Source organism: Ctenocephalides felis, unplaced genomic scaffold (assembly GCF_003426905.1).
Source record: "Ctenocephalides felis isolate EL2017-DRISC unplaced genomic scaffold, ASM342690v1 CF-g0.4_SCAFFOLD_03571, whole genome shotgun sequence".
Lineage (NCBI taxonomy): Eukaryota > Metazoa > Arthropoda > Insecta > Siphonaptera > Pulicidae > Ctenocephalides > Ctenocephalides felis.
The window spans coordinates 63,461,456-63,487,809 of NW_020539725.1; the positions used below are offsets into that span (position 1 = coordinate 63,461,456).

General features: G+C 31.3%; 5 protein-coding genes and 1 long non-coding RNA gene across 6 annotated transcripts; 4 read left to right on the forward strand and 2 right to left on the reverse strand.

The window, feature by feature from the left end:
• The first annotated feature begins 2,906 nt into the window (after positions 1 to 2,906).
• Positions 2,907 to 4,918, forward strand: LOC113387019. Its single transcript, XR_003368037.1, has 3 exons — positions 2,907 to 2,984; positions 3,057 to 3,134; positions 4,559 to 4,918. It is a non-coding gene; the product is annotated as an uncharacterized LOC113387019 (long non-coding RNA).
• Positions 4,919 to 10,141: 5,223 nt separating this feature from the next.
• LOC113386472 (odorant receptor 4-like) lies at positions 10,142 to 12,601 on the forward strand. The gene is made up of 5 exons (XM_026624251.1): positions 10,142 to 10,326; positions 10,393 to 10,617; positions 11,796 to 11,994; positions 12,315 to 12,470; positions 12,536 to 12,601. Exons 1-5 carry the CDS (start codon positions 10,142 to 10,144, stop codon positions 12,599 to 12,601), a joined length of 831 nt encoding a protein of 276 aa, XP_026480036.1.
• Positions 12,602 to 14,277: 1,676 nt separating this feature from the next.
• On the reverse strand, positions 14,278 to 15,039 carry LOC113386473 (phosphopantothenoylcysteine decarboxylase-like). The gene is made up of 3 exons (XM_026624252.1): positions 14,868 to 15,039; positions 14,601 to 14,804; positions 14,278 to 14,538 (listed from the first exon to the last, which is right to left on the reverse strand). The coding sequence occupies exons 1-3, from the start codon at positions 15,006 to 15,008 to the stop codon at positions 14,278 to 14,280; spliced, it is 606 nt and encodes a 201-aa protein (XP_026480037.1). The 5' UTR covers positions 15,009 to 15,039.
• Positions 15,040 to 15,074: 35 nt separating this feature from the next.
• On the reverse strand, positions 15,075 to 15,757 carry LOC113387013 (cytochrome c oxidase assembly protein COX19-like). The gene has a single exon (XM_026624773.1). It carries the CDS (start codon positions 15,418 to 15,420, stop codon positions 15,169 to 15,171), a length of 252 nt encoding a protein of 83 aa, XP_026480558.1. The 5' UTR covers positions 15,421 to 15,757; the 3' UTR covers positions 15,075 to 15,168.
• A 6,143-nt stretch (positions 15,758 to 21,900) lies between these two features.
• LOC113387011 lies at positions 21,901 to 24,486 on the forward strand. The gene is made up of 2 exons (XM_026624771.1): positions 21,901 to 22,125; positions 24,280 to 24,486. Exons 1-2 carry the CDS (start codon positions 21,936 to 21,938, stop codon positions 24,453 to 24,455), a joined length of 366 nt encoding a protein of 121 aa, XP_026480556.1. The 5' UTR covers positions 21,901 to 21,935; the 3' UTR covers positions 24,456 to 24,486.
• A 26-nt stretch (positions 24,487 to 24,512) lies between these two features.
• LOC113387015 lies at positions 24,513 to 24,811 on the forward strand. The gene has a single exon (XM_026624775.1). It carries the CDS (start codon positions 24,525 to 24,527, stop codon positions 24,696 to 24,698), a length of 174 nt encoding a protein of 57 aa, XP_026480560.1. The 5' UTR covers positions 24,513 to 24,524; the 3' UTR covers positions 24,699 to 24,811.
• The last annotated feature ends 1,543 nt before the right edge of the window (positions 24,812 to 26,354 follow it).

Here is a 26,354-nt window from a genome sequence, read left to right on the forward strand (position 1 = left end):
AATATAACTTATTCTACGCAAAGTTAAAAATTATATCTGAATAATTTTTTAAAAAATGTTTAATTAAAAAAGTAAAATTTTGTCTATTAAAAAGGGCGCCTGAACGTAAAGGGCCTAGGGCGGCAGAGAGCTTAATCCGCCACTGTATATATATATATATATATATATATATATATATATATACATGGTCTGTTCAAAAAGTACCCGGAATTACTAATAATTACATTTCGCGGGTCTGGAGTGTCTGATTGTCAAAATTTTTTTTTTATTGTGTTGGTATACATGCCCCTAAAGTATGATGAAATTTTCAGCTATATTCACTGTTTACTTTGTCTGTGGTAGTCGCTAAGGTTCGACGTGTTTTTCTGAGCTCGGCGATTTTTACAATGGAAGAATTGAAAAGTCAAAGAATTTGTATTAAATTTTGCGTAAAAAATGAAATAAAGTGTTGCAAAGTGCAAAAATTCACCAGATATGGCTCCGTGTGACTTTTTCCTATTCCCACAGTTGAAGAGACCCATGAAAGGACGGCGGTTTTCCTCGGTTGAAGAAAATCGCCGAGAGTGCTCAAGGACATATCAAAAAGTGAATATCAAGGGTGCTTCGAAAATTGGAAAAAACGCTGGCATAAGTGTATTATATCTGGGGGGGACTACTTTGAAGGGGACCACATTAATGTAGACGAATAAATAAATATTTTTTTGAAAAAACGAAAATTCCGGGTACTTTTTGAACAGACCTCGTATATATTGTGATAACGTTTTTTAGCCACAAGTCTTTTATGTTTAGATAATAACTATATGAACCATACATTGGATTGTTTTAACTCTTTCAGTAAACATTTGCAGTACACTTGTGAACAAGAGATTGACAATTCTTTTAGCTTTTTAGATATTAAAATTATTAGATTTAATAATAACAAAATTTATACAAACTGGTATCAAAAGCCAACTTGGTCCGGTCGTTACATTAATTATTAACTTCCCGAAGTAGAAGTTTATGGTTTCATAAAAAAATCTGATTCGCTAATTTTATGTTTTCTCGACGTTTCAAGCCATTCTGAATCGAATGAGACCAAATTTGGCAAAAGTGTGTGTGTACGTATGTGTGAACAGATTTTCTGCCGTAAATCGACGTTTTCTCAAAAACGGCTGGACCGATTTCAAAAATTTAAAAGGCATTCGATGTATCTCGACGAGGACTAGCGTTTGTCAACTTTGTGGGACGATCGGCCGTTCATTATAAATAGCAATAAAGTAAAAAAAAATCGTCCACGTTTTAGCCCGCAATTCTGAATCGATTCTGAAAATTCAAAAACCGTTCGATAGATATTGGTTGGGAACCGTGCTGATTAGTTTTTGGTACAGATCGGCCGGGCCGTTTTCTTGTAATAAAGTTTAAAAACAAAAATTTCTACGATTTTTATGATTTTTTATTTGACGGTAGATACCATAGTCTTCTAGATCATACTAAAATTTTACGGCCCTACGACAATGGGTTTAACTTTGAAAATTCGTCAAAGTTTGCAAAAATTGGTATCGTTTCATTGGCATTTGTCAAAATTACCTTTCATCGACGTTTGCTCAAAAACGCCTGAACCGATTTCAGAAATTTAAAAGCCATTCTTTGTATCTCAATGAGCACTATAGTTTTGTTGGCGATCTGCCGAGTCGTTTCTTTGTAATTTGAAAAAAAGTGTTGAACCTTTCGTCCACATTTAAGCTCATTCTACCGAACCGATTTTAAAAAATCAAAAACTGTTCGAAAGATATTAGTTGGGAATGGTACTGATTAGTTTTAGGTGAAAATCTACCGAGCCATTTTCTTGTAATTCGTTGTTGAAAAAAAAAATTGAGGCAATTTTTATAAAACTTTTTTTGGCGATATATATATATATCATGGTCTTATAGAACTTACTGAAATATTATGGCCGTACAAGTTTAATTTTAAAAATTCGTCCAAGATTAAGAAAATGAGTAGTTTTTTTGACGTTTTTTGACGAAAATTAAAATTGGACGATTTTACTTGGTATAACGATAGAGTACTTGGTTTTAATGAACATATCAAGCTATTAAAGTCCTATGGAAACTGGTCCAATTATAATAATTGTTGATTTCTAAAAATTTACTTTTAAAAAATACTCCTTGTCAAAGTGTTCGTTCGTTTTCAATTATGTTTTTAAATTCACTGGGAATACTTTTAATCACTCATAATTTAATTTAGTTTTTATTGAAAGTCAATTATTTAAACATATCGGGAAGTTCATGTAACTTGCCTCAAGGCAAGATACCAAACCAACTAGTTTCTTATACCTTCAACAGATTTTTTTCACAATTTTCAACAAAATCTGATTGGAATCCTACAGATATTAGATATAACATAATCGTATAAAACTCTTACCAGAATCTGGTTAACAGAATTTTATTCTTGTAACCTTTTGCACTTTATTAACTCAGTTATTATAGAATGGGCCAACTTTGCATCTCAAAATTTGAAAATGAATAATCGGATTTTTATTCGCAATTCAAAAATTACTGTATTAATGCAAACGCACGGTAGTAATATATCAAAATCTTGAAACATTAAATGTGCAAATTCAATGTATATAGAACCAGTTTCAGATTAGCTTGGCTCTTGCAAAGACTATTATTGAGAGACATTTATATGTGGCGCGCTTTGCAATGGGTAAACTATTCTTATAGTTTTTGTTAACTGCCCTTTTCGCTTATGCACCACATTTGCAATCAGTTGGTTATTTTCATACTAAATATTTTATACTAGAAATATTTTTTATGGCAAAACCACATTTGCAGCTAGTATATATATATATATATATATATATATATATATATATATTTAATCTGCCAATTAAAAATATAAACTAATATAATTTTTCTTTATTTTCAGGTATTACAAAAATAAGGATACGACTGCCAACCGGTAGCTTTGCCGAGAGGCGTTTTCTAATCACGACAGAATTAAAAGTAACTTAAATGGGACGATTCGAACTAACTCATTGAATACGTTGTTTATAATTTTGTATGTTTCTTTTTCAGGTATTATTGGATTACATGATAGTTCTTGGATACCCAAGCGAGGATTATAAATTTATTTCGAGCTGGCCAAGGAAAGATGTAAGTGATAATAAGTTCAATAAGTCATGCATAATTTAATAAATAATTAACATCCCGAAGGAGAAGTTTATGTTTTCATCAAAAAATCCGACTCGCTAATTTTATGTTTTCTCGACGTTTTAAGCCATTCAGAATCGAATGAGACCAACATTTGGAAGAAGTATGTGCGTGTGTGTGTCTGCGTGCGTGTATGTGTGTGTGTGTGTGAACAAATTTTTTGCCGTAAATCGACGTTTGATTGGGAATCGTGCTGATTAGTTTTTAGTGAAGATCGGCCGGGCCGTTTTCTTGTAATAATGTTTCAAAAAAAAAAATCGACGATTTTCATGATTTTTGTTGATGAGTCTTGTAGAATGTAGATCATACTAAAATATTACGGCCCTTCGACAATTGGTTTAACTTTGAAAAATCGTCAAAGTTTGCAAAAATTAGTATCGTTTATTTGACATTTGACAAAATTAAACCTTCGATCGACGTTTTCTCAAAAACGCCTGAACCGATTTCATAAATTTAAAAGCTGTTTGATGTATCTCAATGAGGACTATAATTTGTCAGTTTCGTGAGACGATCTGCCGAGCCGCGTCTTTGTAATTTGAAAAAAAGTGTTAAACTTTTCGTCCACATTTAATCTCAAACTACCGAATCGATTTGAAAAAATCAAAAACTGTTCGAAAGGTATTGGTTGGAAATGATACTGATTAGTTTTAGGTGAAAATCTACCGAGCCGTTTTCTTGTAATTAACTGTTGAAAAAAAAATTGAAGCCGATTTTTATGGAACTTTTTTTTGACGATATATATCATGGTCTTATAGAACTTACTGAAATATTACGGCCTTACGACAAGTAGTTTCATTTTAAAAATTAATCAAAGATTAAGAAAATGAGTAGTTTTTTTGACGTTTGTTAAAATTAAAATTAGACGATTTACTTAGTACTTGATCTTAATGAACATAGTAAACCATTAAAGTCCTATGGAAACTGGTTCAATTATAAAAACTGGTGATTTTTGAAAATTTGCTATTAGAAAATACTCCGAGTCAAAGTGTTCGTTCGTTTTCAATCATGTGTAACAAATCCACTTGGAATACTTGTAATCACTCATAAATTAAATTATTTTTTATTAATTAAGTCGATTAATTACACATATCGGGAAGTTCATGTAACTTGCCTCAAGGCTAAATACCAAACCAACTAGTTTAATAATACTTCGGACCGACTGGAAACTAAACTTACTAGGCAATTCTGCCTCATAAAATAGCGTTGTCATAGCAACGCTATCTTATGCTTGGTACTGTGAAAATGTCTAACTATTTGCGTATTTTACATATAAACAAGCAAGGAAGAATCTTGTGATATACTAGATATTAATTCTAATTCTAACTAGAGTTACTTATGCATTATTATTTGTATCGTTTATATTTCAGTTAACAACAATCGACCCAGTATCGACACTTCAAGAACTGAAACTGTATCCTCAAGAAACTGTAATCATCGAAGAGCGCTGATAATGTGATGATCCTGATAGTGTTAGAGACTAAACTAAAGTCCCCCCCAACCCATCAGACCATTATTATTATCGAGCCAAACGATTAAATTTACTTTATCTCAATTATGAAATATCAAAACTGCGCTGGTTGTAATTTGCCAAACAAAATTGATCAAAAACAAAAACGAGTGAAATATTTTTTTACGTGTGAACTGTCTCGTTTGATTCGTCTTTTATATACTGTTGTTGATTATGATGATTTTACCCTTTTTTTTTGGTTAGCTTAGGGTGACTAGGCCAGGAGTATATATTATATTTTTGTGTACGATTTTACATAATTTTTGCTATGATTATATAATTATATATGTATTTATTATTATAAGAATTGGATATTCTTGTATTTTAACCCGATAGAAATGTATTTATAATAAAAATAGTTTTATGTTAGACTCGTTTTCTTTGTTAAAAGAAAATTGTGACTACTCAATTGATTTGAATGATTCATAACATTCGATTCCTATTGAGATGATTGATTAGTTTTAGTGAAAGGCAGGTCCAGTCGTTTTGGAGATACGGAGGAAAAAGTGCTAAAAATAGCAATTCGATTCGATACAATTTTTAGCCGACGTTTTCGAAAACGCTGCTTAACCGATTTGAATGATTCAATAAACATTCGATTCGTATTGATAGGGAGATGTGCTGGTTAGTTTTTGTGAAAGGCAGGTTTACTCGTTTCGGAGATACGGTGCAAAAAGTGCAAAAAATAGCAATTCGATTCGATACAATTTTTGCCTACGTTTTCGGGAGCGTTGCTCAACCGATTTGAATGATTCAAACAACATTCGATTTATATTGTTAGGTAGACGTGTTGATTAGTTTTTGTAAAAGGCAGGTCTAGCCGTTTCGGAGGTACGGTGCAAAAATGACAATTCAATTTGATACATTTTTCCGTCGACGTTTTGTGGCGCACGGATCAACGGATCTGAATGATTCAAAAAGCATTCGATTCGTATTGATAGGGAGATGTGTTGTTTAGTTTTTGTAAAAAGCAGGTCTAGCTGTTTAGAGGTACGGTGCAAAAAGTGCAAAAAATAACAATTCGATTCGATACAATTTTTAGCCGACGTTTTCGAAAACGCTGCTTAACCGATTAGAATGATTCAATAAACATTCGATTTATATTGATAAGGAGACGTGTTGATTAGTTTTTGTAAAAGGCAGGTCTACTTGGTTTAGAGGTACGCAGCAAAAAGTGCAAAAAATAGCAATTCGATTGGATACAATTTTTAGCCGACGTTTTCGAAAACGCTGCTTAACCGATTTGAATGATTCAATAAACATTCGATTCGTATTGATAGGGAGATGTGCTGGTTAGTTTTTGTGAAAGGCAGGTTTACCCGTTTCGGAGATACGGTGCAAAAAGTGCAAAAAATAGCAATTCGATTCGATACAATTTTTTGTCTACGTTTTCGGGAGCGTTGCTCAACCGATTTGAATGATTCAAACAACATTCGATTTATATTGTTAGGTAGACGTATTGATTAGTTTTTGTGAAAGACAGGTCGAGCTGTTTTAGATATACGGGAACAAAAGGTGCAAAAAATAGCAATTCAATTCGTTACAATTGTTCGCCATTGTTTTAGTGACCACTGCTCAACCGATTTGAATGATTCAGTAAACATTCCTTTCGTATTGACGGCGTGATGTGCTGATCAGTTTTCTTTTAAAGGCAGGTCCTGCCATTTCGGAGGTACGGTGCAAAAAGTGAAAAAAGGCAATTATATTTAAGTAAACAGAACAACCGATTAGGATGATTCAAGAAAAAATCGATTCGTGTGAAGTGCTAATTAGTTATTGTTAAAGGCAGGTACGATGCAAAAAGTGCAAAAAACAGCAAATTCAATTTGAGAAAACGGTACCCCCGATTAGAGTGATTCAAAAAACATTTTGGAGACGTATTTCGGAGCAAAATTATTGCAAATTCATTACAAATCTTTGTATATTATAGATTTATATATATTAATAAAATTATTAGTAGACAGGTAGACAAGCACATGGGTTGACAGGTAAACAGATAGATATCTCTTGCAAATGTGTTTACTATTGAATCTGATTTATCGGGCATAAAATAGCTCTATCTTATGCTTGTTTCTTGTTAGTGAATATGTGACAATGTCTATTCATTTGCTGTGCGATCAGGCGTATTTTACATAATAAACACAGCAAGAAAGAATGTTGTGATAACTGCATCATCTAGAATCCTGTTATCATAACATTTTTTGCTTGTTTATATGTAAAATACGCCTGATCGCATGGCAAATACATAGACATTTTTAAAGTTTCACTAACGGCGTTGCCATGGCAATACCATTTTATGAGGCAGAATTACCCCCTTAATTCTTTTACTTAATGCAGCTTCTACATCATCATAAAGTAGTGCACTAAAAAGTGGGCACACAAAGAAAACAAAACTACACGACTTAGATGTTTCCTGAACAAGTTGGAATATTGTTTTTGCGGTTTTTAAAATGAGGATCTGACTGTAAGTACTAAATTTTTATTCGTAATTTTCATATTTACTTGTCACATTATTTAGTTAAATTCAATTTAGTTCTACTGAAGGATGACTCACGACTATCGCCGAAACGTATCCGGACTTTATAATATTTTCTTTTAAAGAAATTCAAATTTCAATATTCGTGTTTTATTATATATTACCTTTTAGTCTCACAAGAACCGCCGTTAGGTATTACTTCGTGGGGGGAGGATCTAGAATTCTGGAATTCCTACTCTTGATTACACTTCTGTCTTTACTTACACTTGATTACACTATACTTTAACAAATAATAATCGACATTTATTATTAACCATGTTGTCACATCATGTAACCGATTTTGTTCTCATTTTTTATTCAATCTCTATCAAGTCCGAAATAACTTGATGATTATATAGAAAAGTTCTCCATTTTTCTCGCAGGTGTACGTAAAACGGTCAAGACGTGTAATTTGAGAAAAATTTGATTTGTTTTAAGTACACACATAAATTATGTAAAGCACCTAAATTCATAACATCATTATAATAAATTATGGCGTAGACGGAGAGCCGGTGGCAAAAAAACTGCACGTGTTTCAGTTTATACATTTATTTAGTTTGGACTTTGTCAAATATTTTTACCACCGGCCCTTGTTTTAATGTGTCCTTTATAAGATATTTATAATATGTTAATTTTATTATATTAGTAAAGTTACCGAAAAAAATCAAACAGTAATTTAAATAAAATCGCGGCGGTAAGTACTTAATATATTTTTACATATATTATGTTATTCATTGTAAAAGGCAGATCCATCATACTAAATAATTATAATAAACAAAATAATATATAGTAATATTTAATTAAAGGGACAATTCTGCCGTAACAGAGCTCATAACATAGCGTTAAAATCTTATGCTTGTTTATAAGTAGTGAAAATGTCTATCTATTTGCCGTGCGATCAGGCGCATTTTACATATAAACAAGCAAAGAAGAAAGTTATGATAACAGAATATTCGATGGTGCAGTTATCGTAAGATTCTTTCTTGCTCGGAATAATATGGGACGATACAATTTCTTTCAGGCAATAGAGTAGAATCTACTTTGATTAATTTATTTATTATTATTCAAAAATATTTTTATTATATTTTTTATTATTTTAAGGTGATTCTGATAAAATGGACTCCAAAATCGAGAAAGTTCCATCCTTCGCAAAATCTTTTGCATTGTGCAACGGAATTTTCTTAACCATCGGTTTGAGTGTTCGACAAACCAAAAGACGTTTCGGTGTTAATTATTTTTTGAAATTTATGTAAGTATTGAAAAACATCTAACGGAATGCTTGGTATCAAGCGGCACGATAGCAGAGTTTCACTTGAGATCATACTGCTTGATACCCAACTAATTTGTCACTTAAAATCATAATTTCTTGAATAGCTTGGTACCAAAAATCACTTGATATCAAAAGTTTTTGGACAGCTCGGCATCGAGCAGTATGCCATCAATTTCTCTCTTGGACAGTTTGATATCAAGCAGCTTGATACCAAATTCTCGTTTGAGATCTTAATTTTTTTAGCAATTTGGTATCAAGCAGTATGTTACCAGATTTTTACTTGATATCAAAGATTCTTGGACATCTTGGTATCGAGCAGTATAATACCAAATTTTCACTTGATATATATGCTTGCACAACTTGTTATTGAGCAGTATTAATTGAGTTCACAGATTCTTGCATAGTTTAATATCGAGCAGTATGACACTAGAATCTTACTTGAAGTCATAGATTCTTGGACAGCTTGGTATCGAACAGTATGATACTATATTTTTACTTGATATCAAAGATTCGGTATCAAGCGATCAGATTTTCACTTGATATTATACATGCTTGCACACCTTATTGTTATTGAGCAGTATAACAGATTTTTAATAGAGTTTATAGATTCTTGCATAGTTTGATATCAAGCAGTAATGATAAATGAAAAATTTAGATCTCAATATGATTTTAAATAAAAATAGCTTTTTCGGGATGCTAATTAGATTTATTAAAATAAAATAAATTTATTAAAGGCAATCTGCTAAAGTCAGCTTTATATCAAGCAGTACTGATAAAAGTTCTCTCTTGAAAATTCAGATCTAAATTTGATTTCAAACAAAAAATCGAATTTAATGTTCCGGAGATAAATTGATTTATGATTTACATTTGATTTGCTCAGATATAACAAGATAGCAAAAATAATGAAAGTTACAGTATTCATAATAATGAAAACGTTTAATATTTCTCGAATATTTTATTACAATACAAGAAGTTCCAGCAATTTGCCTTCAGACACGATGCTATACACCACTAGTTTTTTTCTATATTTTATTATTTATCTATTTTCAGTTACGTTTTATGTATGGTTGTCATCTACATGTGCATCTTGGGTGAGTTGATTTATTTCCTGAAGGGCCTAAACAATTACACGAACTTTTTGAAATTGACCGAAGTAGCCCCATGTGTCGGTTTTTGCATTTTGGGGGTTATTAAAGTGGCCACGGTGCAACTGCAGAAGCAAAAAGTCGGTGATATCATTTCCAAGTTGGAACAGATGTACAATAATGCCGATGAGAGGTAGTAATAGATAATAATTTATCAATAGATAATTATTATCGTATTAGCCACCGTCCATTGTTTTATTCAAATTACGCTTCTACAAAAATGTTCAAATTAAAAATGTAAAGTTTTTACACGATTTTGAAATAATATCTCACCTTTCCGACAACTTACTGATTAGCACGAATTTTTCAAGACTAAGACTGGCCAAATCGGTTCAGCCGTTTTCGAGTTTTAGGGAATCATTTGATCGAGAGCTCCATTTTTATATATAAGATATGAACGATAACAGCGTGTGAAAATTATTTGCTGTACGATCAGGCGTATTTTACTATTTCTTTTCCAGATTCAATTCGATAATAACCAAAACCATAAAAAGTATGATTCGCAAATCCGTGATGTTCACGACATTGATGCAGTTTTTGATCTGGATCTTCAATGTATGCGCTTTGTGCACCACTGCTTATTACTATTTTGCAAAAAATGAAGTGATACTTCTACTGCCGTATTTAGTGTGGACGCCATTCGACTCTTTTCGGCCTGATATTTATCCTTTTATGTATTTGTACCACGTCGCATCGGGGTAAGGGATAAAAGACATAAAAAAACTGAAGTATTTATTACATTAACATCAATTTCTTTATTTTAGTTACGTTGCTATGAATGCCCTTCTAGGAGCCGATTTACTATTCTCATTCCTCACAGGACATCTCTGTATGCATTTTGATTTGTTAGCCCAAAGGGTTGCCCGAATCGGTTTCCAAGACGGAGCATCGAATAGGGATGCTTTAAATCAAATTAATAATAAATCTAGAAATGTTTTGATGCACAAGGAGTTGGTCGATTGTATACAACGACATAAAGTATTAATCGGGTAAGTAAAGGAATTTTTTCCTCCATTTTGTCGGATCTATTGCCAAGTTCACTTCAAAACCAAATGGCGTCGGTTAAGAATGAGTCTGAAGTTAGTCCTTTGTTTCTCTCATACAATAGGTAAATAATTATAGAAAATAGAACTTGTTAACTTCCCGTAGGGTAAGTTATTGTAATGGGCCGAAAATCGGAATTGAAAATTTTTACATTTCTCGACGTTTTGAAGGTTTCTGAACGTTTTGGCACACCTCAGAAAAAATGGATGTGTGTGTATGTATGTATGGATACAAATTTCCAGTCACGTTTTCGGGCGCGCGAATCAACCGATTTGAATGGTTCAAAAAACATTCGATTCCTATCGATAGGGTAAAGAGCTGATTAGTTTTTGGCAAAAGCAGGTCCAGCCGTTTCGGGGATACGGAGCAAAGAGTGCAAAAAATAGAAATCGACTTTTTGAGAGAACGGAGTATCCGATTTGAATGATCTAAAAAAGATTCAATTAGTAATGATTGGGAGAAGTGTTTTTTAGTTTTTGGCAAAGGCAGGCCCAGCCATTTCGAAGATACGGAGCTAAATATGTAAAAAATGACAGTTTTTCAGAGAACTAAGCGTCCGATTTGAATGATTCAAAGAACTTTCTGCTTGTCTTAACAAAATAATTGATTTTGGAAAAAAAATTGTCTCAATTTTTTTTTTTTTTTTAAATTTTTTGTATATCGAAAATAATTCAGATTTTATTTTTAATTCTGACTATAGTTCTAATATACTTTAAACAAATAATTTCAACTTTGCAATTCAGTTTATATAATTCTTATAAATATTAGACAATGTTACAATATTTATAATAATCTATTTGAAAACATTCAGTATTCCTCGAACATTTCCTTACGGTACTGGAAGTTCCAGCAATTTGCCTTAAGGCACGATGCCACCCACCCCACTAGTTTGAGATTAAAATTGGAAAATTTGTTGACGTTTTCTGCTATTTATATAACTTTAAACAAAAAACGTCGGTGCTCTGTAAGCCATGTATCACCATCAACTGTTTTTTACATTATGAAGCTCAAAATGGCGGGTCAAAAGCCTCCTACCAGATTTTGGTGATTTACAAAAGCACAACGTTATATAGCGACATAATTAATTATATTTCATCCAATTACAATATTTCTTTTTTTGCAGGATTAGTGAAGAGTTAGAGAAAATCTTCAGCTTCTCGATTTTCATGAACTTTTCAGGAAGTTCTGTCCTGATTTGTCTGGTCGGCTTTCAAACAACTGCAGTAACAGGAGTCGCTTTATTTATGTTTTTGATATTTTTAATATCTATGGTGGTGCAGATTTATCAACTTTGTGATGCTGGACATCAACTAATAGAAAAGGTAACAGGATAATAGACTGAGGGGCAATTCTGCCTCATAAAATAGCATTATTTTATGCTTGTTTCTTGTTAGTGAAACTGTGAAATTTTTTATCTATTTGCTGCGCGATCAGACGCATTTTACATATAAACAAGCAAGGATGAATTTTATAAAGACTGCATCATCTAGAATTCTGTTATCATAACATTCACCCTTGCTTGTTTATATGTAAAATACGCCTGATCGCAGCGCAAATGGCTAGACACTTTTACATATTCACTAACAAGAAACAAGCATAAGATCAATTAAAGGTACTAGAAATATTGTTTTTTTTTATTAAGAGTGAATCTTTGTCGAAATCCATTTACGAGAGCGATTGGAATAATTGTGATCGCAAATTCAAGAGATCTGCACAAATTTTGATGGCTCGAGCACAAAAGCCACAAAAGTTGACTGCTTTGAGGTTCTCAGTGGTTTCTTTAACAAGTTTTGGAAAGGTAACTAAATATTAACTTGAGTTATATTATTTATTATTACATTTTTTTTATATTATTTCTTGCAGGTCATGAGTACATCTTGGTCTTATTTCACGCTTTTGCAAACTGTCTATCAAGGACCGAAGGATTAAGGAAAATGTGTATAGAAAATTATAGTTTATTAATGTAAGTACATTTTTTAAATTAATTATTAACTTCCCGTAGAGTAAGTTTTATTTATTACTTTTAAATTTATTAACTTTTCGAAGGAGAATTTTATGACTGAAAAATTTTAATTTAACAAAAGTACTACTTTTGTGATCAGAAATTCGAAAACTTATTTAAGTATTCGGATTCTATTAAAAATGACCTTTCAAATGATACCCCACATGCCATAAAAGATATAATATACCATTTTTGAAGTAAAACTTCTTTAGACTTTGAAATCGATATGGATATAATATAAATTATATTAACTTCCCGTAGAGTAAGTTTTATTTATTACTTTTAAATTTATTAATTTTATATTATTTATATATTATATAATTTTTGCATATCTTTACGTTTCAGAGCTTTCTGAAAATTTTGGCATACCTCAGAAAAATTTGTTGTGTGTGTAGGTGCGGATACAATTTTTGATCGACGATTTCGGGAGCACGGATCGACCGATTTGAACCGATAAATTTTAATTTAACAAATATTAGAATACTTAAGTATTTGGATTCTATTAAAAATGACCTTTCAAATGATACCCCATTACTTCAAAATTTTTGAAGTAAAACTTCTTTAGACTCCGAAACCGAAAAGGAAAATTTTTGCATATCTTCACGTTTCAAAGGTAATAATCAACCGATTTGAATAGTTAAAAAAGCATTCAATTCGTATTGATGGGGAGACGTTATGATTAGTTTTTGGCAAAGGCTGGTCTAGCCGTTTCGAAGATAGGGAGCAAAGAGTGCAGAAAATAGAAATCTAGTTTTTGAGAGAACGGAATATCCGATTTGCATGATTTAAAAAACATTCAATTTGTAATGATTGGGAGAAGAGGTGATTAGTTTTTGGCAAAGGCAGGTCCAGCCGTTTCTGAGATACTGAGCAAAGAGTGCAGAAAATAGAAATCGAGTTTTTGAGAGAACCGAGTATCCGATTTGAATGAACCAAAAACCATTCCATTTGTAATGATTGGCAGAAGTGATGATTAGTTTTTGGCAAAGGCAGGTCCAGCCGTTTCAGAGATAGAGAACAAAATGTGTTAAAATTAATGTTTTTGAGAAAACGGAGAATCCGATTAGAATGATTCAAACAAAGTAAATAAAAATCGTTTTAAAATTCCGTTTTTTTTTTTTCAAAAATTGTTTTTTCGTGAATATCAAAAATGATTTGTATTCTATAGCTCATTTATATACTTCGAATAAATCATTTTAACTTTGCAATTCGGTTGATATAATTCTTGAAAATATGAAATAAGGTACTTCAGTCCAATTTATAAGCTTTTATTATTATTTAGTCTATATAAAACGAATATTGAATGTCACAGTATTTATAATAATCTATTAGAAAACATTTGATATTCCTCAAATATTTCATTACGGTACGGGAAGTTTCAGCAATTTGCCTTAAGGCACGATGTCGTACACCACTAGTTTGTAATAACCATTTATTGTATTTATTTTATTTAATATGCATAATATAATTATACTAGTTAGTCTCAGTATATGTTTGATGTTATATGGCAACACTAAAGAAACAAAACAGACATGAAGTTAAACCAATGTGATTTAGTCATAATTACCATTTGGAGGTTAGTATTGATAAAAACGTGATTCTTTCATAATTTTTTATTCAACTCATCAATTACAACATCAACAATAGTATTAACATCAGCCATAGCACCATTACCAGTATCACCGCACACCAAAGTCTTAGAAATGCAAGGCACTTCTATATACCCCCAATCTTTTAAAGTCTTTACTTGTGGAGCGGTTATGGGGTGATCCCACATTCTCGTATTCATTGCTGGACAAAACAGAAGAGGCTTGGATGTGTTCCAGGCTCGAACTGTGCATGTTAGGAGGTTGTCGCATAAACCCTAGGGTAAAGGATAGATATAAGACTTAGAGTTATGATAGAGTCATGGTTTGTTTTTGTTACGTTTGATATTTTAGCCAAGGTGTTGGCGTCCAAGGGTGCAATGCACATAACGTCTGCCCATTTTGTTAAATCGATGTGTAATACAGGATCACCACGTTTGTTCCAAAACTTCCATTCGTGGTCATCTGTGTATATTTTGACGGTTTTGGGTATTTCTGATTGGTCAAAAAAGTGTTTTGCATATTCTGTTACTATAACTGATATCTGCAAAATAACAGGATTGTGGTTTACTTATACCGATGTATCAAGTTTGACATCTGTACTCACTTCTATATGTATATTGATGTCTTGGGCTTTTTGAAACAACCTTTCGATTAGTAAAGGTAGTTTTATTGTTGCTACACTTCCCGTACAAGCTAGTAAAATATGCTTGTTATCAATACTGTCTTTCATGATTACACTGTCCATATTTATTTGTAATAAAGTAAAAACAAAGTATAACACTAATAATAATAAACACAATTATCTCATGAATTTTAATATTATCAATGCAGACACAAGAATGTTTATAGCTACATTTACTAATATCTTCTTATTATCTATTACAGTCTTTTACACTATTTCTTTATCAATTAATTTCCTTCTTATCAAATCCAAGTTTAGCAAAATCCTCCCTAGCCATCAGCTCGTTGTCCATTCTGCAACCCAAATAACTTTGTGCCTCGTCACGACATTTAGAATTATCGTTTCTGTTCTCTCTGAGACAACGCATATATTTGATCATAAACAGTTTACATTGTCCTTCGTGGTCTAGAGGAAAACTGCCCTTTTGGGGCGCCGTTGGAATGAAAGACTTTTGACCGAATGTCATGGACGACATTGTTAGGTTATGTAATAGATAAATGGTAAATGATACAGAATTTGTATGAAAATGATGTTTAAGGTTGTTTACATGGTATTTGTGAATCCGAATTGTGGTTGTGGTTTTATTTGTTTTATTTGTTTTGTTTAACACAGTGCAAGAGGTTGTACGTGAGTTTTGTATTAACTGTCAGAATTTGAGGTTATGTTTGCGAAAAGTAAATATTGAGAAGTATGATTTCAAATCGTGATTATTTTATGTAATTTTGTTTTTGTTGTCGATGTTTTTATTTGTTTACTGTATTTTGCACAATAATTACATGAAAATTACGTTTAAATAAATATATCAACGCCGTTCAAAGTGACATATGGCAATACTGTTCAAAGTTGCCTGTTGCGTTTTTGTTTGAACTGTCAACACTAAAATTATTAGTATTTAAATTTAAATATATATAATACATATATAATAACAATAACGCCTATTTATCTTACGCCAGGATTTCTTTATTTCAATTGATTGTTTACTCCTCGAAGTTTAAAAAAAGAATTTACAAATATGTCAAATAAAAACAAACATGGCGTCCACATGAAGTTAGTTACAAAACAGAAATACTTTCTGGCGCGAAGATTCAAAATCGCTTTCATATTTATGTTTATATATATATATATATTATGATACAGTATATATATATATATATATACTTTAATTATTTATCTATTTTCGTGTATAAAATTTTCCATTCCAAATTTTCTTATTTGTCTTCCAATTATAAATAGCTAATTGAGTTTTGCGATTTTTAAATATATACGATATATACATGCGTATATTTATTATTTCAATTGAAGAACCAATTAGTGTGAAAATAAGTACATCATTCATACCATATATACGTGGCACATATAAACCGAAATAGACTTGACTCGTTTAGGAATTAAAATCAATTTAGAACTGAACTGTTTACGAATTGATAATGTGAGAGCTGGTGTCGTTGCTTATTAATAATTGAGAAAAAATTGGAGAAACTTTACTGCAAACTTAATTTCATAGGAAACAAAAGAAATACTGATAATGAATGAACTAGAATAAAATTAAACTAGTGGTGTATGGCATCGTGCCTTAAGGCAAATTGCTGGAACTTTCCGTACTGTAATGAAATATTCGAGAAATTTTAAAAGTTTTCAAATATTATTACAAATACTGTAACTTCCATTATTTTTGCTATCTTGTTATGATCTGAGCAAATCAAATGTAAATCATAAAACAATTTATCTTCAGAACATCCAACAATCATCATTTAATTTCGAATTCAATTTCAAAAAAATAGTTGCCCAAAATTGTACAAAATTGAAAAAGTGCTCCCGTACAGTCACAGTCGCATTTGCAAATAATTGCAAAATAATTGCAAACGCATTTGCAAATAATTCTGTGCGAAAATTTCACTTCTAATGTGCTTAGCTTGGCGGGATATTCACATTTTTCAATAGTTTTCACAAAATTGGAAAAGTGCTCCAGTGTATAAACAGTCTAAACGCACTTGGGTAAAAATTTGTATCAAAGTGGCGCTTAGACTGTGTTTAGCCTGGGTAATTTTTTGAATTTTTAAACCAAAATTACAAAAATAGTTTATGGAAAATAAAAAAGATGTAATAATTTTTTATATTCAAAAGCAATTGTTTTGTCAATACAAGCAGAAAGCATTTTTGAAGCATTCAAATCGGACGCTTAGTTCTCTCAAAAACTGCCATTTTTTGCACATTTAGCTCTGTATCTTCGAAATGGCGGGACCTGCCTTTGCCAAAAACTAATAACCTCTTCTTCCAATCATTACAAATTCAAGGTTTTTGAATCATTCAAATCGGATACTACGTTCTCTCAAAACTCGGTTTTTGTTTTCTGCACTCTTTGCTCTGTATCTGCGTAACTGCTAGACCTGTCTTTGCCAAAACCTAGTCAAGAGTTCTCCTTATCAATAGGAATTGAATGTTTTTTTTAATCATAAAAATCGATTGATTCGTGTTAACAAAATCGTCGACAAAAAATTGTGGCCACACATTAAGGTATGCCAAAATGTTCAGAAACTTCTAAAACGTAAAGATATTAAAAAAGTTTTATTTTCGATTTTTTTTTGCGATTACTATAACTAAGGGAAGTTAAAAGAAAAGAAAGTTACTAACCAAATACCATAGTGATGAATAAAAATGGACTCTACTGACAAACAAATTAAAACAAGATTTATAGAACAATACTGACGAGCTAATTAAAAAGGAGAAGGGAACTCTATTCAAATTGTAAATTATAAAATTGTGTAAATCGTGACTTTGCTGACGAACAAAATCAAACAAGATTTTCTTTCGAATCATTGGCACTCGATTAGATTTACATCCTAGTCACGCCTAAAGAAGTTTTACTTCAAAAAGCAAATTTTGTTGGTCAATTTGAAATAATGTGTCAATTTTAGCAATCGATTATTATTTATCTCTTTTTATTGCTACAATTTGTCTTATATTAAAAATAATTGATCCATAAATAGTAGTAGTTTGCTTGTCAGTCGAGTTCTTTTTGTTCTTTTATTATCTGTATGTCACTAGAAGTTTGTTCCTATTCATTTTGTTGAATCTATCTATATTGTTTTAATCATTTTTAATTGTTGAATCTATTTTTATTGTTGTTCATCAGTGATACAGAGTCCTTTTGTTGTTCGTCAGTAGAGTTTCTTTTTTATATTATTTTAGTTTATTATTTTGTTTTTCTTTTGCTCGTCAGTAGAGTTTTTTTTACCTTTTTTAGTTTTTTTTAGTTTTTCTTTAATCTTTAAAGTTATTAAAATGGAAAATATTTTTTAGACCAGACAGATTTACAGCTGTTCAAAAAATGAGATTATATAGCCAGCGAAAAAGTTGAAAAAAAATACAAGCAGTCAATGAATGTATGTTAATTTTAATTAAATGAAGTTCTTCAAACACAATTACATTAGAAAACAATATTTGTTTAGGCGCTGTTTAACATAATCCTCTGTGTGAACGAATATTATAGAATTTGTTAATCAGCAACTACTTCATTTCTCTAATGAAGGTTCAAGTCCTAAATGCTAATTACAATGACAAACCGATCGTGTCATATTTGAAATATCACTCTAATTCCACTATTGTTTGTAAATGTTATACACATTTTAATGCTATTATAAATATATAAGTTATAATTTATCATTATACAAAATGTGTATAATGATGGTTGCATTAATAAATGTGTGCATCACGAGTGTTACCGTATTACTAATGAACATTATTCAAAATTGTTATGTGATGTATTTATTTTTACTTAAATGCCATATTGTACAGTAGCAAATAAGTTTTACTTCAATCACGTGTGATCCTTACGCACACTCTTTTTTTTCATATAATATTTTTGATAAGTTGCTTCAATTTGCCTCAATACATTACTATACACATAAAGATGTATGTAAATTGGACACCGGCCGTCGCACTATCCTGCCTGCATCACAGGTGATGCACGTAGCCACAAAACGCATACATTGGCATCAAAAATATTTCTTATATTTATTCCCACACACACCTATCCATACATACATACATAAATACATAATTATAAACGATTCTCAATCTTTTCCATGTATTGGTGTAAACCACACCGATATAACAGTTTGATTGTAATTCCTGTGTTGTGTGTTTATTTATTACAAACTACTATTCGGCTTGGCATTATATTGAAGAAAACACTCATGTATGTTGAATAATAATAATAATAATATATTATAAATAATAATAATTAGTAATATTTCGATAATCCTAATAAAATAACGTTTATGTGTGGAAATAATTAAATTAAAACGAAATTTTACGTGTACAAGACAACGCCCATTTTTATACCAAAAAGTTGTACGTAGTGCAAATGTAATAATAATATTTAATATTAAATTTATATTAATAATTAGAAATTTTTGTTATATTATTTCAAATTTGTGTGAAATTTGTTTTACGTTTTTTTTGGTGTTTTTGCTTGAAGTTTGTGGTTAGGTTTGGTTTGGTTTGTATTAAAAGTAGTGTAGTTTAATTTAATTTAAATAAATTTATTTATATTGCTATTTATATTTAAACATGAGTTTTAATTAAATTAGGTTTTATTTAATTAAATTAGGTTTTATTCTAAACCAACGCCCAGTCTAGGTTTTCAAATGCTACTATATAAATTTAAATATTTCACTGATGATGTCATAGAATTACATGTCGAAACGTATGGAAATAATAATATTTATGGAAACTTTTTTCTTTTTCTAATAATTTTGGTTTTGTGTTAAATTCCATCAGAAAAATTCATTTTATTAATATGTATAAGTTTCATGCTTTTAACTTGGTGATAACTGGATGATGGCACACATCAAGTGTCGAAACGTACAACAAAAAAAAATTTTTCTTAACTTATTTTTTTATTTCGACGACTTGACTGTTATAAAAAAAAACTTTATATATATTACATAGTCGAAATAAAAGACAATAAATAATTGAATTATTTGTTATGTACGTTTCGATACCGTATGTGTGTCATCATACAGCAATATTTTAACAATATTGCACCAGAAAAAAACACAGTTCATTATTTGTTTAAATATTTTATTTTGTGTTTTTTATTGTGATTTATTATTATGCTTTGTGTTTTTTCCCGGTGTGATATTTTAAAAATGTGCTGATTGATAGCACACATTCAGTGTCGAAACGTACAGAATAAACAGTGCGATTATTTATTGACTTTCACTTTGACTATTTGGCTTAAAATATTTAAAAAAAATCATAAGCGACATATTTGACTAAAATTAAGAGACAAAAAATAATTGAATTTTCTATTTTGTACATTTCGGCACTGTATGTGTGTCATCATTCAGTACATATCTGTTAAAACACAATTTGCTTGTCAGTAGAGTCTCTTTTTATCCTCTAAGTTGTTTTTAAATTTGCTCGCCAGTAAAGTCCCTTTTCATGTCTTCGAAAAAACAATTTGCTCGTCAGTAGAGTTCTTTTTTCATATTTTTTATTTCAGTTTGTTCGTCAGTAGAGTCCTTTTTATGTTACTTTTTTTCGAATTTGCTCGTCAGTAAAGTTCATTCTTTTAATCTTCTAAGTTGCTTTCTAATTTGCTCGTCAGGAGGGTTTCTTTTTTTCTTTTCATACCTTGAATTTAAGTTTGCTTGTCAGTAGAGTCCTTTTAGCATATTTTTTTATTTTAGTTTGTTTGTCAGTAGAGTCCTTTTTATCTTAAAATTTTTATCGAATTTGCTCGTCAGGTGGGTCCTTTTTTCTTTTCATACCTTGAATTTAAGTTTGCTCGTCAGTAGAGTCCTTTTTACATATTTTTTATTTCAGTTCGTTCGTGAGTAGAGTCCCTTTTATCTTACAATTTTTTTCGAATTTGCTCGTCAGTAAAGTCCTTTTTTTCATATTTTTTATTTTAGTTTGTTTGTCAGTAGAGTCCTTTTTATCTTACAATTTTTTTTCGAATTTGCTCGTCAGTAGAGTCCTCTTTTTATGTTTTTTATTTCAGTTTGTTTGTCAGTAGAGTCCTTTTTATCTTACAATTTTTTAGAATTTGCTCGTCAGTAGAGTCCTTTTTTTCTTTTCTTACATTGCAAAATAGAGTATATAAAATAATTATAAGAATCTTTGAGTAACGTGAAAAAAAAATTGTAAAATATTTTCTGAAAATTAATAAAATCGGAATAACAATCGCATTTTTAAAAAAAATATCGAAGGTTAAAAAATACTTGAAAATACTATGAATAATGCATCGATTTATATTTAGAGACGTTAAGAAGTATCATTCCTTTTATTTATGCTGTTTTTATATAGTTGAATAAAGAAGGATTCTGCAAATAGTCTCTAGAATGTGTTGAATTTGCAATTATTAGTAAAATCGAAAGGCTGGTGGTTTTGTCTGAAAATTAATTATACAAAAATACACTACACTATTACTCTGTGATAAACCAAGCTATTAATAACTGGAACATTTAAACTAATTATTTTTTTTGACAATTTTTGGTTACATTCTAGTGTGTACAGATTGACTAACGTCTAAATACTGAATGAATTGTGTATACAAATTTTTGCGAAAGTGTAAAAAGACTGGCAAACATATGTTTTTGGTAAAATAATAAAATAATAAAATACACGCTTCATTCAGATATGGTGGCGTTTTTGAAAATGGTCAAGGATTATTTTATAGTCAATGCAAAGCGAATTGTTGTCTAATCTTTTATTTTTGGCCGTCTCGTTGTGTAAAGATATTAGGGCATCCTTTGCTAAATCTTTTTTTAAATAAATTATTTTCGAAATGTAGGATCGTGGGATTGGAAAAATCAATGTTATATTTGAGCTGATTAATGTGATCCGTCAGTTGTGTTTTATTCTGATTTTTATTTTTTAAGTTGTTAGATATGTATATAATATTTTCCTATTTCTATTAACCCTTGTGTCTATTATTTTCCAGGCGTTTAAAATAATCACCTCTCGCCCATGTAGTGAGCAATGTCGTCTGTGTTCGACGAACGGGATGCCTATCTGAAAAATCCTTTTTACAAGAAAGAGTACGGTGACTTTTCACCATTCTATGCAACCGTTGCAGTTTGCACGATTTTAGCTGCATTCCTATTTATACTAAACATCGTCTGTTGCTGCTGCTCGAAACATCATTCTTATTGGCAAGATAGACACACGGGTAAGGGATAAAGGATATAAATAATAGATAGATAAACTAGTGGTGCATGGCATCGTGCTTTAAGGCAAATTGCTGGAACTTTCCGTACCTTAATGAAATATTCGAGAAATTTTAAACGTTTTCAAATATATTATTAAAAATGCTGTAACTTTCATTATTTTTGCTATCTTGTTATATCTGAGCAAATCAAATGTAAATCATGAATCAATTTATCTCCAGAACATTAACAATCGTCATTTCATTTCGAATTCGATTTAAAAAAAAAAATAGTTGCCTAATTTACACAAAATTAAAAAAGTGCTCCCGTATAGTCACATTCTAAACGCATTTGCAAATTATTCTGTGTGACATTTTCACTTACACTGTGCTTAGCTTGGCGGCATTTTCACATTTTTCAACAGTTTTCACAAAATTTCAAAAGTGCTCTAAACATAAACAGTCTAAACGCACTTGGGTAAACATCTGTACCAGAGTGGCGCGTAGACTGTGCTTAGCCTGGGTAATTTAATTTATAATCCAAAATTACAAAAATATTTTATGGAAAATAAAAAAAAGATGTTAGAATTTTTTATCCTCAAAAGCAATTGTTTTATCAATACAAGCAGAAAGTTTTTTAGATCATTCAAATCGGACGCTTAGTTCACTCAAAAACTGCTATTTTTTGCACATTTGGCTCTGTATCTTCGAAATCGCTGGACCTGTCTTTGCCAAAAACTAATCACCTCTTCTCCCAATCATTACAAATTGAATGTTTTTTAGATCATTCACATCCGATACTATTTTCTCTCAAAAACTCAATTTTATTTTCTCCACTCTTTGCTCCGTATCCCCGTAACGGCTGGGCCTGCCTTTGCCAAAAACTAATCAGCACATCTCCCTATCAATAGAGATCGAATGTTTTTTAAACCATTCAAATCAGTTGATCCGTGCGCCCGAGAACGTGAACGAAAAAATGCGGACATACAAAACACACACACGCACACACATCCATTTGGTTTCTGAGGTATGCCCTTTAAAAATGTTCAGAAACCTTCAAAACGTGAAGAAATGCAAACATTTTCATTTTAGATTTTCGGCCCATTACTATAACTATCCTACGGGAAGTTAAAAATTCATACAAATTGGAGAACAGTAAAAAATGTGTGAATATTCTAATGCCAAACAAATGATTTTTTAACTTCCCGTAGGGTAAGTTATAGTAATCGCAAAAAAACGAAAATGAAAATGTTTATATATCTTTACGTTTCAAAACCTTCTGAACATTTTGGCATACCTTAGAAAAAATGGATGTATGTGTGTGTCTTCGGATACAAATTTTTGTCGACGATTTCGGGAACACGGATGAAGCGATTTGAATAATTCAAAAAACATTCGATTCGTATTCCTAAGGAGACGTGCTGATTAGTTTTTGGTGAAGGCAATTCTAACCGTTCCGAAGATATGAGGCAAAAAGTGCGAAAAAGGGTAACTCAGTTTTTAAGAGAACGGAGCGTCCGATTTGAATAATTCAAAAAACTGAATCAAATCAAATTTTCATGGAGGTAGGTCTAGCGGTTTCGGAGATCTAGTGGAAAAAGTAAAAAAAAAAGCCATTTGGCGGTCAAAAATGATCATTAGACATATGCACATCAAATTATCAGATATTTTATGAAGATTTTAACAATAAGTATAAATTTTGTTTACATTCCTATGGGTTCCGTACCAATGTTTATCCGTTAGACGGCGACGCGGTGCTTACGCGCTTCGATATTTCGTCTCTATGCAGTTAAAGCAGTACGATTGCTTTGAAAAAAAGTTCAGAATTTCCAAATATTTCAAAATAAATTTTTCTTCAAAAAGTCCTTTTTTTCAAAAAAAAGTAAGTTTTTGTCAAAAATTTATAGTTTCTCAAAAATCTAATTTTTTCAGAGTAATTTTTTTCAAAAATGTTAGTCTTTTTAAAAAAAATAATATTTGGTACGGTAAGTTCCAGCAATTTGCCTTAAAGCACGATGCCATGCGCCCCATTATTTTAAGGATTTTTTGACCACCCTCGGCCTTGGTGATACGTGGTGATATTCAAAATTAACCCTTCGCCTTCACCAAACAGCATGTGTATTTTTAGAGTAAACCAAGCACATTTGTTCTAAATTTACCCCCCGTATCTTTTTCCAGGTAACCGTTGGTTAGTATCAATCTGGTCAGCAACCCCTCACAAACAACCGCCCTTAGACTACACCGAACTGGAGGCAGGCTACAAGGCACCGGTTATCACAAACGTGCACCATCACTACCCCGAACACATTTCAACGCAGTACACAGAGTTGCAGAAACGCGAAAGCGAAATTTAATCAAGACAAAGATAAAGATTCCATTAAGAAGAAATTTAATCAAGACAAAGACGAAAAGATTCCATTACTATGGCTTTTATAATTTTATATCCGGCCGTTGCCATGCTGGCTCTGTTCATCGTAGGAGTCATAATGATTCTGTTGAGGTACGGCCCTGTTTTGTGCAAGGTGAGACATCATGCTCTGCCTGATGAATCCGATTGGCACAGTAAGACGTATGAACAGAAGATTACGTATGCTTGAAGGAAGGTATGTTGGTTGTTTTGAATGGTAAGGGATTTTGTCTAAACGTCTAAGAAGAAGAATCTCATGCAAATCTTTTAAAATATTACTAGGCCATGTTATGAAGAACTTTCCATACTGAATATTGTCAAAAGCCATGTGGTTGCTCTGCAGTCAGGCGGATAAATGTAAAAAAAAACGATGTTATATAACAGGGTCTTTCTGACCCATACGAGTGACGTTACAGTTTATGTGTAAAACGTCTGAATGCACAGCAAATACTCGACATTTTGACAATATTCAGTATAATTCAGTAGCATAAAATTAAAAAACTACTAAATAACTACTATACTAAAATTGTTTAAAAGTTTCGATTGTACTATCGGCTTCATCATTCAGTTCTTGTGCTTTGAAGGCACATCATAGCGCGGCGACCCGGACGCCAAGACGTACTAGGTCGTCGCATTGCCTATTTGTCTAAGAAACCAGAATTTTTATTTTGTATCTAACAAGAAGAATCTCATGCAAATCCTTTAAAATATTACTTTATGCTTCAGTTATTGTGCTTCAAAGGCACATCATCGGCGCGACGACCCTGGCGCCAAAACGTACTGGGTCGTCGCATTGCCTATTTGCCTAAGAAACCAAAATTTTCATTTTGTTTGATAAGAAAAATCTCATACTTATGGATAGAATAACCACAAGCAAATATTAGACCTAAGGGAAGTGGTTTAATTATAAAAATAAACTTTAAGTTATTTAACATATAATACATAGGCATATAGTGTTATATGTAGATGTATAAATAGAAAACACTACAGGCTTATGTAAAATATGCAACTTAATCTAGACCAATTTTTATAACTAAACGACATCTTACAGGCCTATATATTATGTATCATCTTTTAGTACCCAGCTTTTAAAGCAATATCATCGGTGCGACGACCCGGGTGCCAAACATACCGGGTCGTCGTGCCGATGATGCGCCTTTACTAGTTGGGAACTAAAAGATATATGTATCATCTTTTAGTTCCCAGCTTTTAAAGGCACATTATCGGCGTGACGACCCGGGTGCCAAAATGTCCGGGTCGTCGTGCCGCGTTGCCGATTTGTTTAAGAAACCAGGACAGTTTTAGTGAGATGTTAATAATTAATGCCTCAATGTGGAGTTCAAACTTTTGTGCTCCAAGTTTTTCATTTTACTTGGTATTTAGATGGCAACCCAATGGTTAACTTGTCTGTATTTGATTTTTTTTATTATTATTACACTTTATATGATATTGTTAATATATTTTTAATTTGAAGAAAGAGCTTTTCTCCAAAAAATTGATGGAATATTTAGAAACTAACTTCATTTTTCGTTTCTAAGCATTTATTAATTTAATTGAATAAAAATCAAACAGGTAAACCTGAGATTCTCCTTGGAAGTTGCAATTTGTTTTGTTCAATTGTTTTGGAACAGAATATCAATTTTACTTAAGTTACTTAGTATTAATTAATTTTCATTTCAAAAATATTTACAACGAAAATTTGAAGTGTTTTAACTCTCTTTAGCATTCAAAATAAACCAAAATATTTTCCTTAATTAGAAAAAAATACTTTAATAAGATAGAATTAAATGTATTCAATACAAAGAAAAAATGTATTTGTAAACTAGTGCCTTGTCTAAGATCACTG

Excerpts from the sequence above, each read along its gene's own strand:
- LOC113386472 (XM_026624251.1), top strand. The coding sequence starts at position 10,142 with ATGTTCACGACATTGATGCAGTTTTTGATCTGGATCTTCAATGTATGC. Across the intron at positions 10,327-10,392 it reads TTGTACCACGTCGCATCGGG|TTACGTTGCTATGAATGCCC; the intron begins GTAAGGGATAAA and ends TCTTTATTTTAG. Across the intron at positions 10,618-11,795 it reads CGACATAAAGTATTAATCGG|GATTAGTGAAGAGTTAGAGA; the intron begins GTAAGTAAAGGA and ends CTTTTTTTGCAG.
- LOC113386473 (XM_026624252.1), bottom strand. The coding sequence starts at position 15,008 with ATGGACAGTGTAATCATGAAAGACAGTATTGATAACAAGCATATTTTA. Across the intron at positions 14,805-14,867 it reads ACATCAATATACATATAGAA|ATATCAGTTATAGTAACAGA; the intron begins GTGAGTACAGAT and ends GTTATTTTGCAG. Across the intron at positions 14,539-14,600 it reads CCTTGGCTAAAATATCAAAC|GGTTTATGCGACAACCTCCT; the intron begins GTAACAAAAACA and ends CCTTTACCCTAG.
- LOC113387013 (XM_026624773.1), bottom strand. The coding sequence starts at position 15,420 with ATGTCGTCCATGACATTCGGTCAAAAGTCTTTCATTCCAACGGCGCCC.
- LOC113387011 (XM_026624771.1), top strand. The coding sequence starts at position 21,936 with ATGTCGTCTGTGTTCGACGAACGGGATGCCTATCTGAAAAATCCTTTT. Across the intron at positions 22,126-24,279 it reads TTGGCAAGATAGACACACGG|GTAACCGTTGGTTAGTATCA; the intron begins GTAAGGGATAAA and ends ATCTTTTTCCAG.
- LOC113387015 (XM_026624775.1), top strand. The coding sequence starts at position 24,525 with ATGGCTTTTATAATTTTATATCCGGCCGTTGCCATGCTGGCTCTGTTC.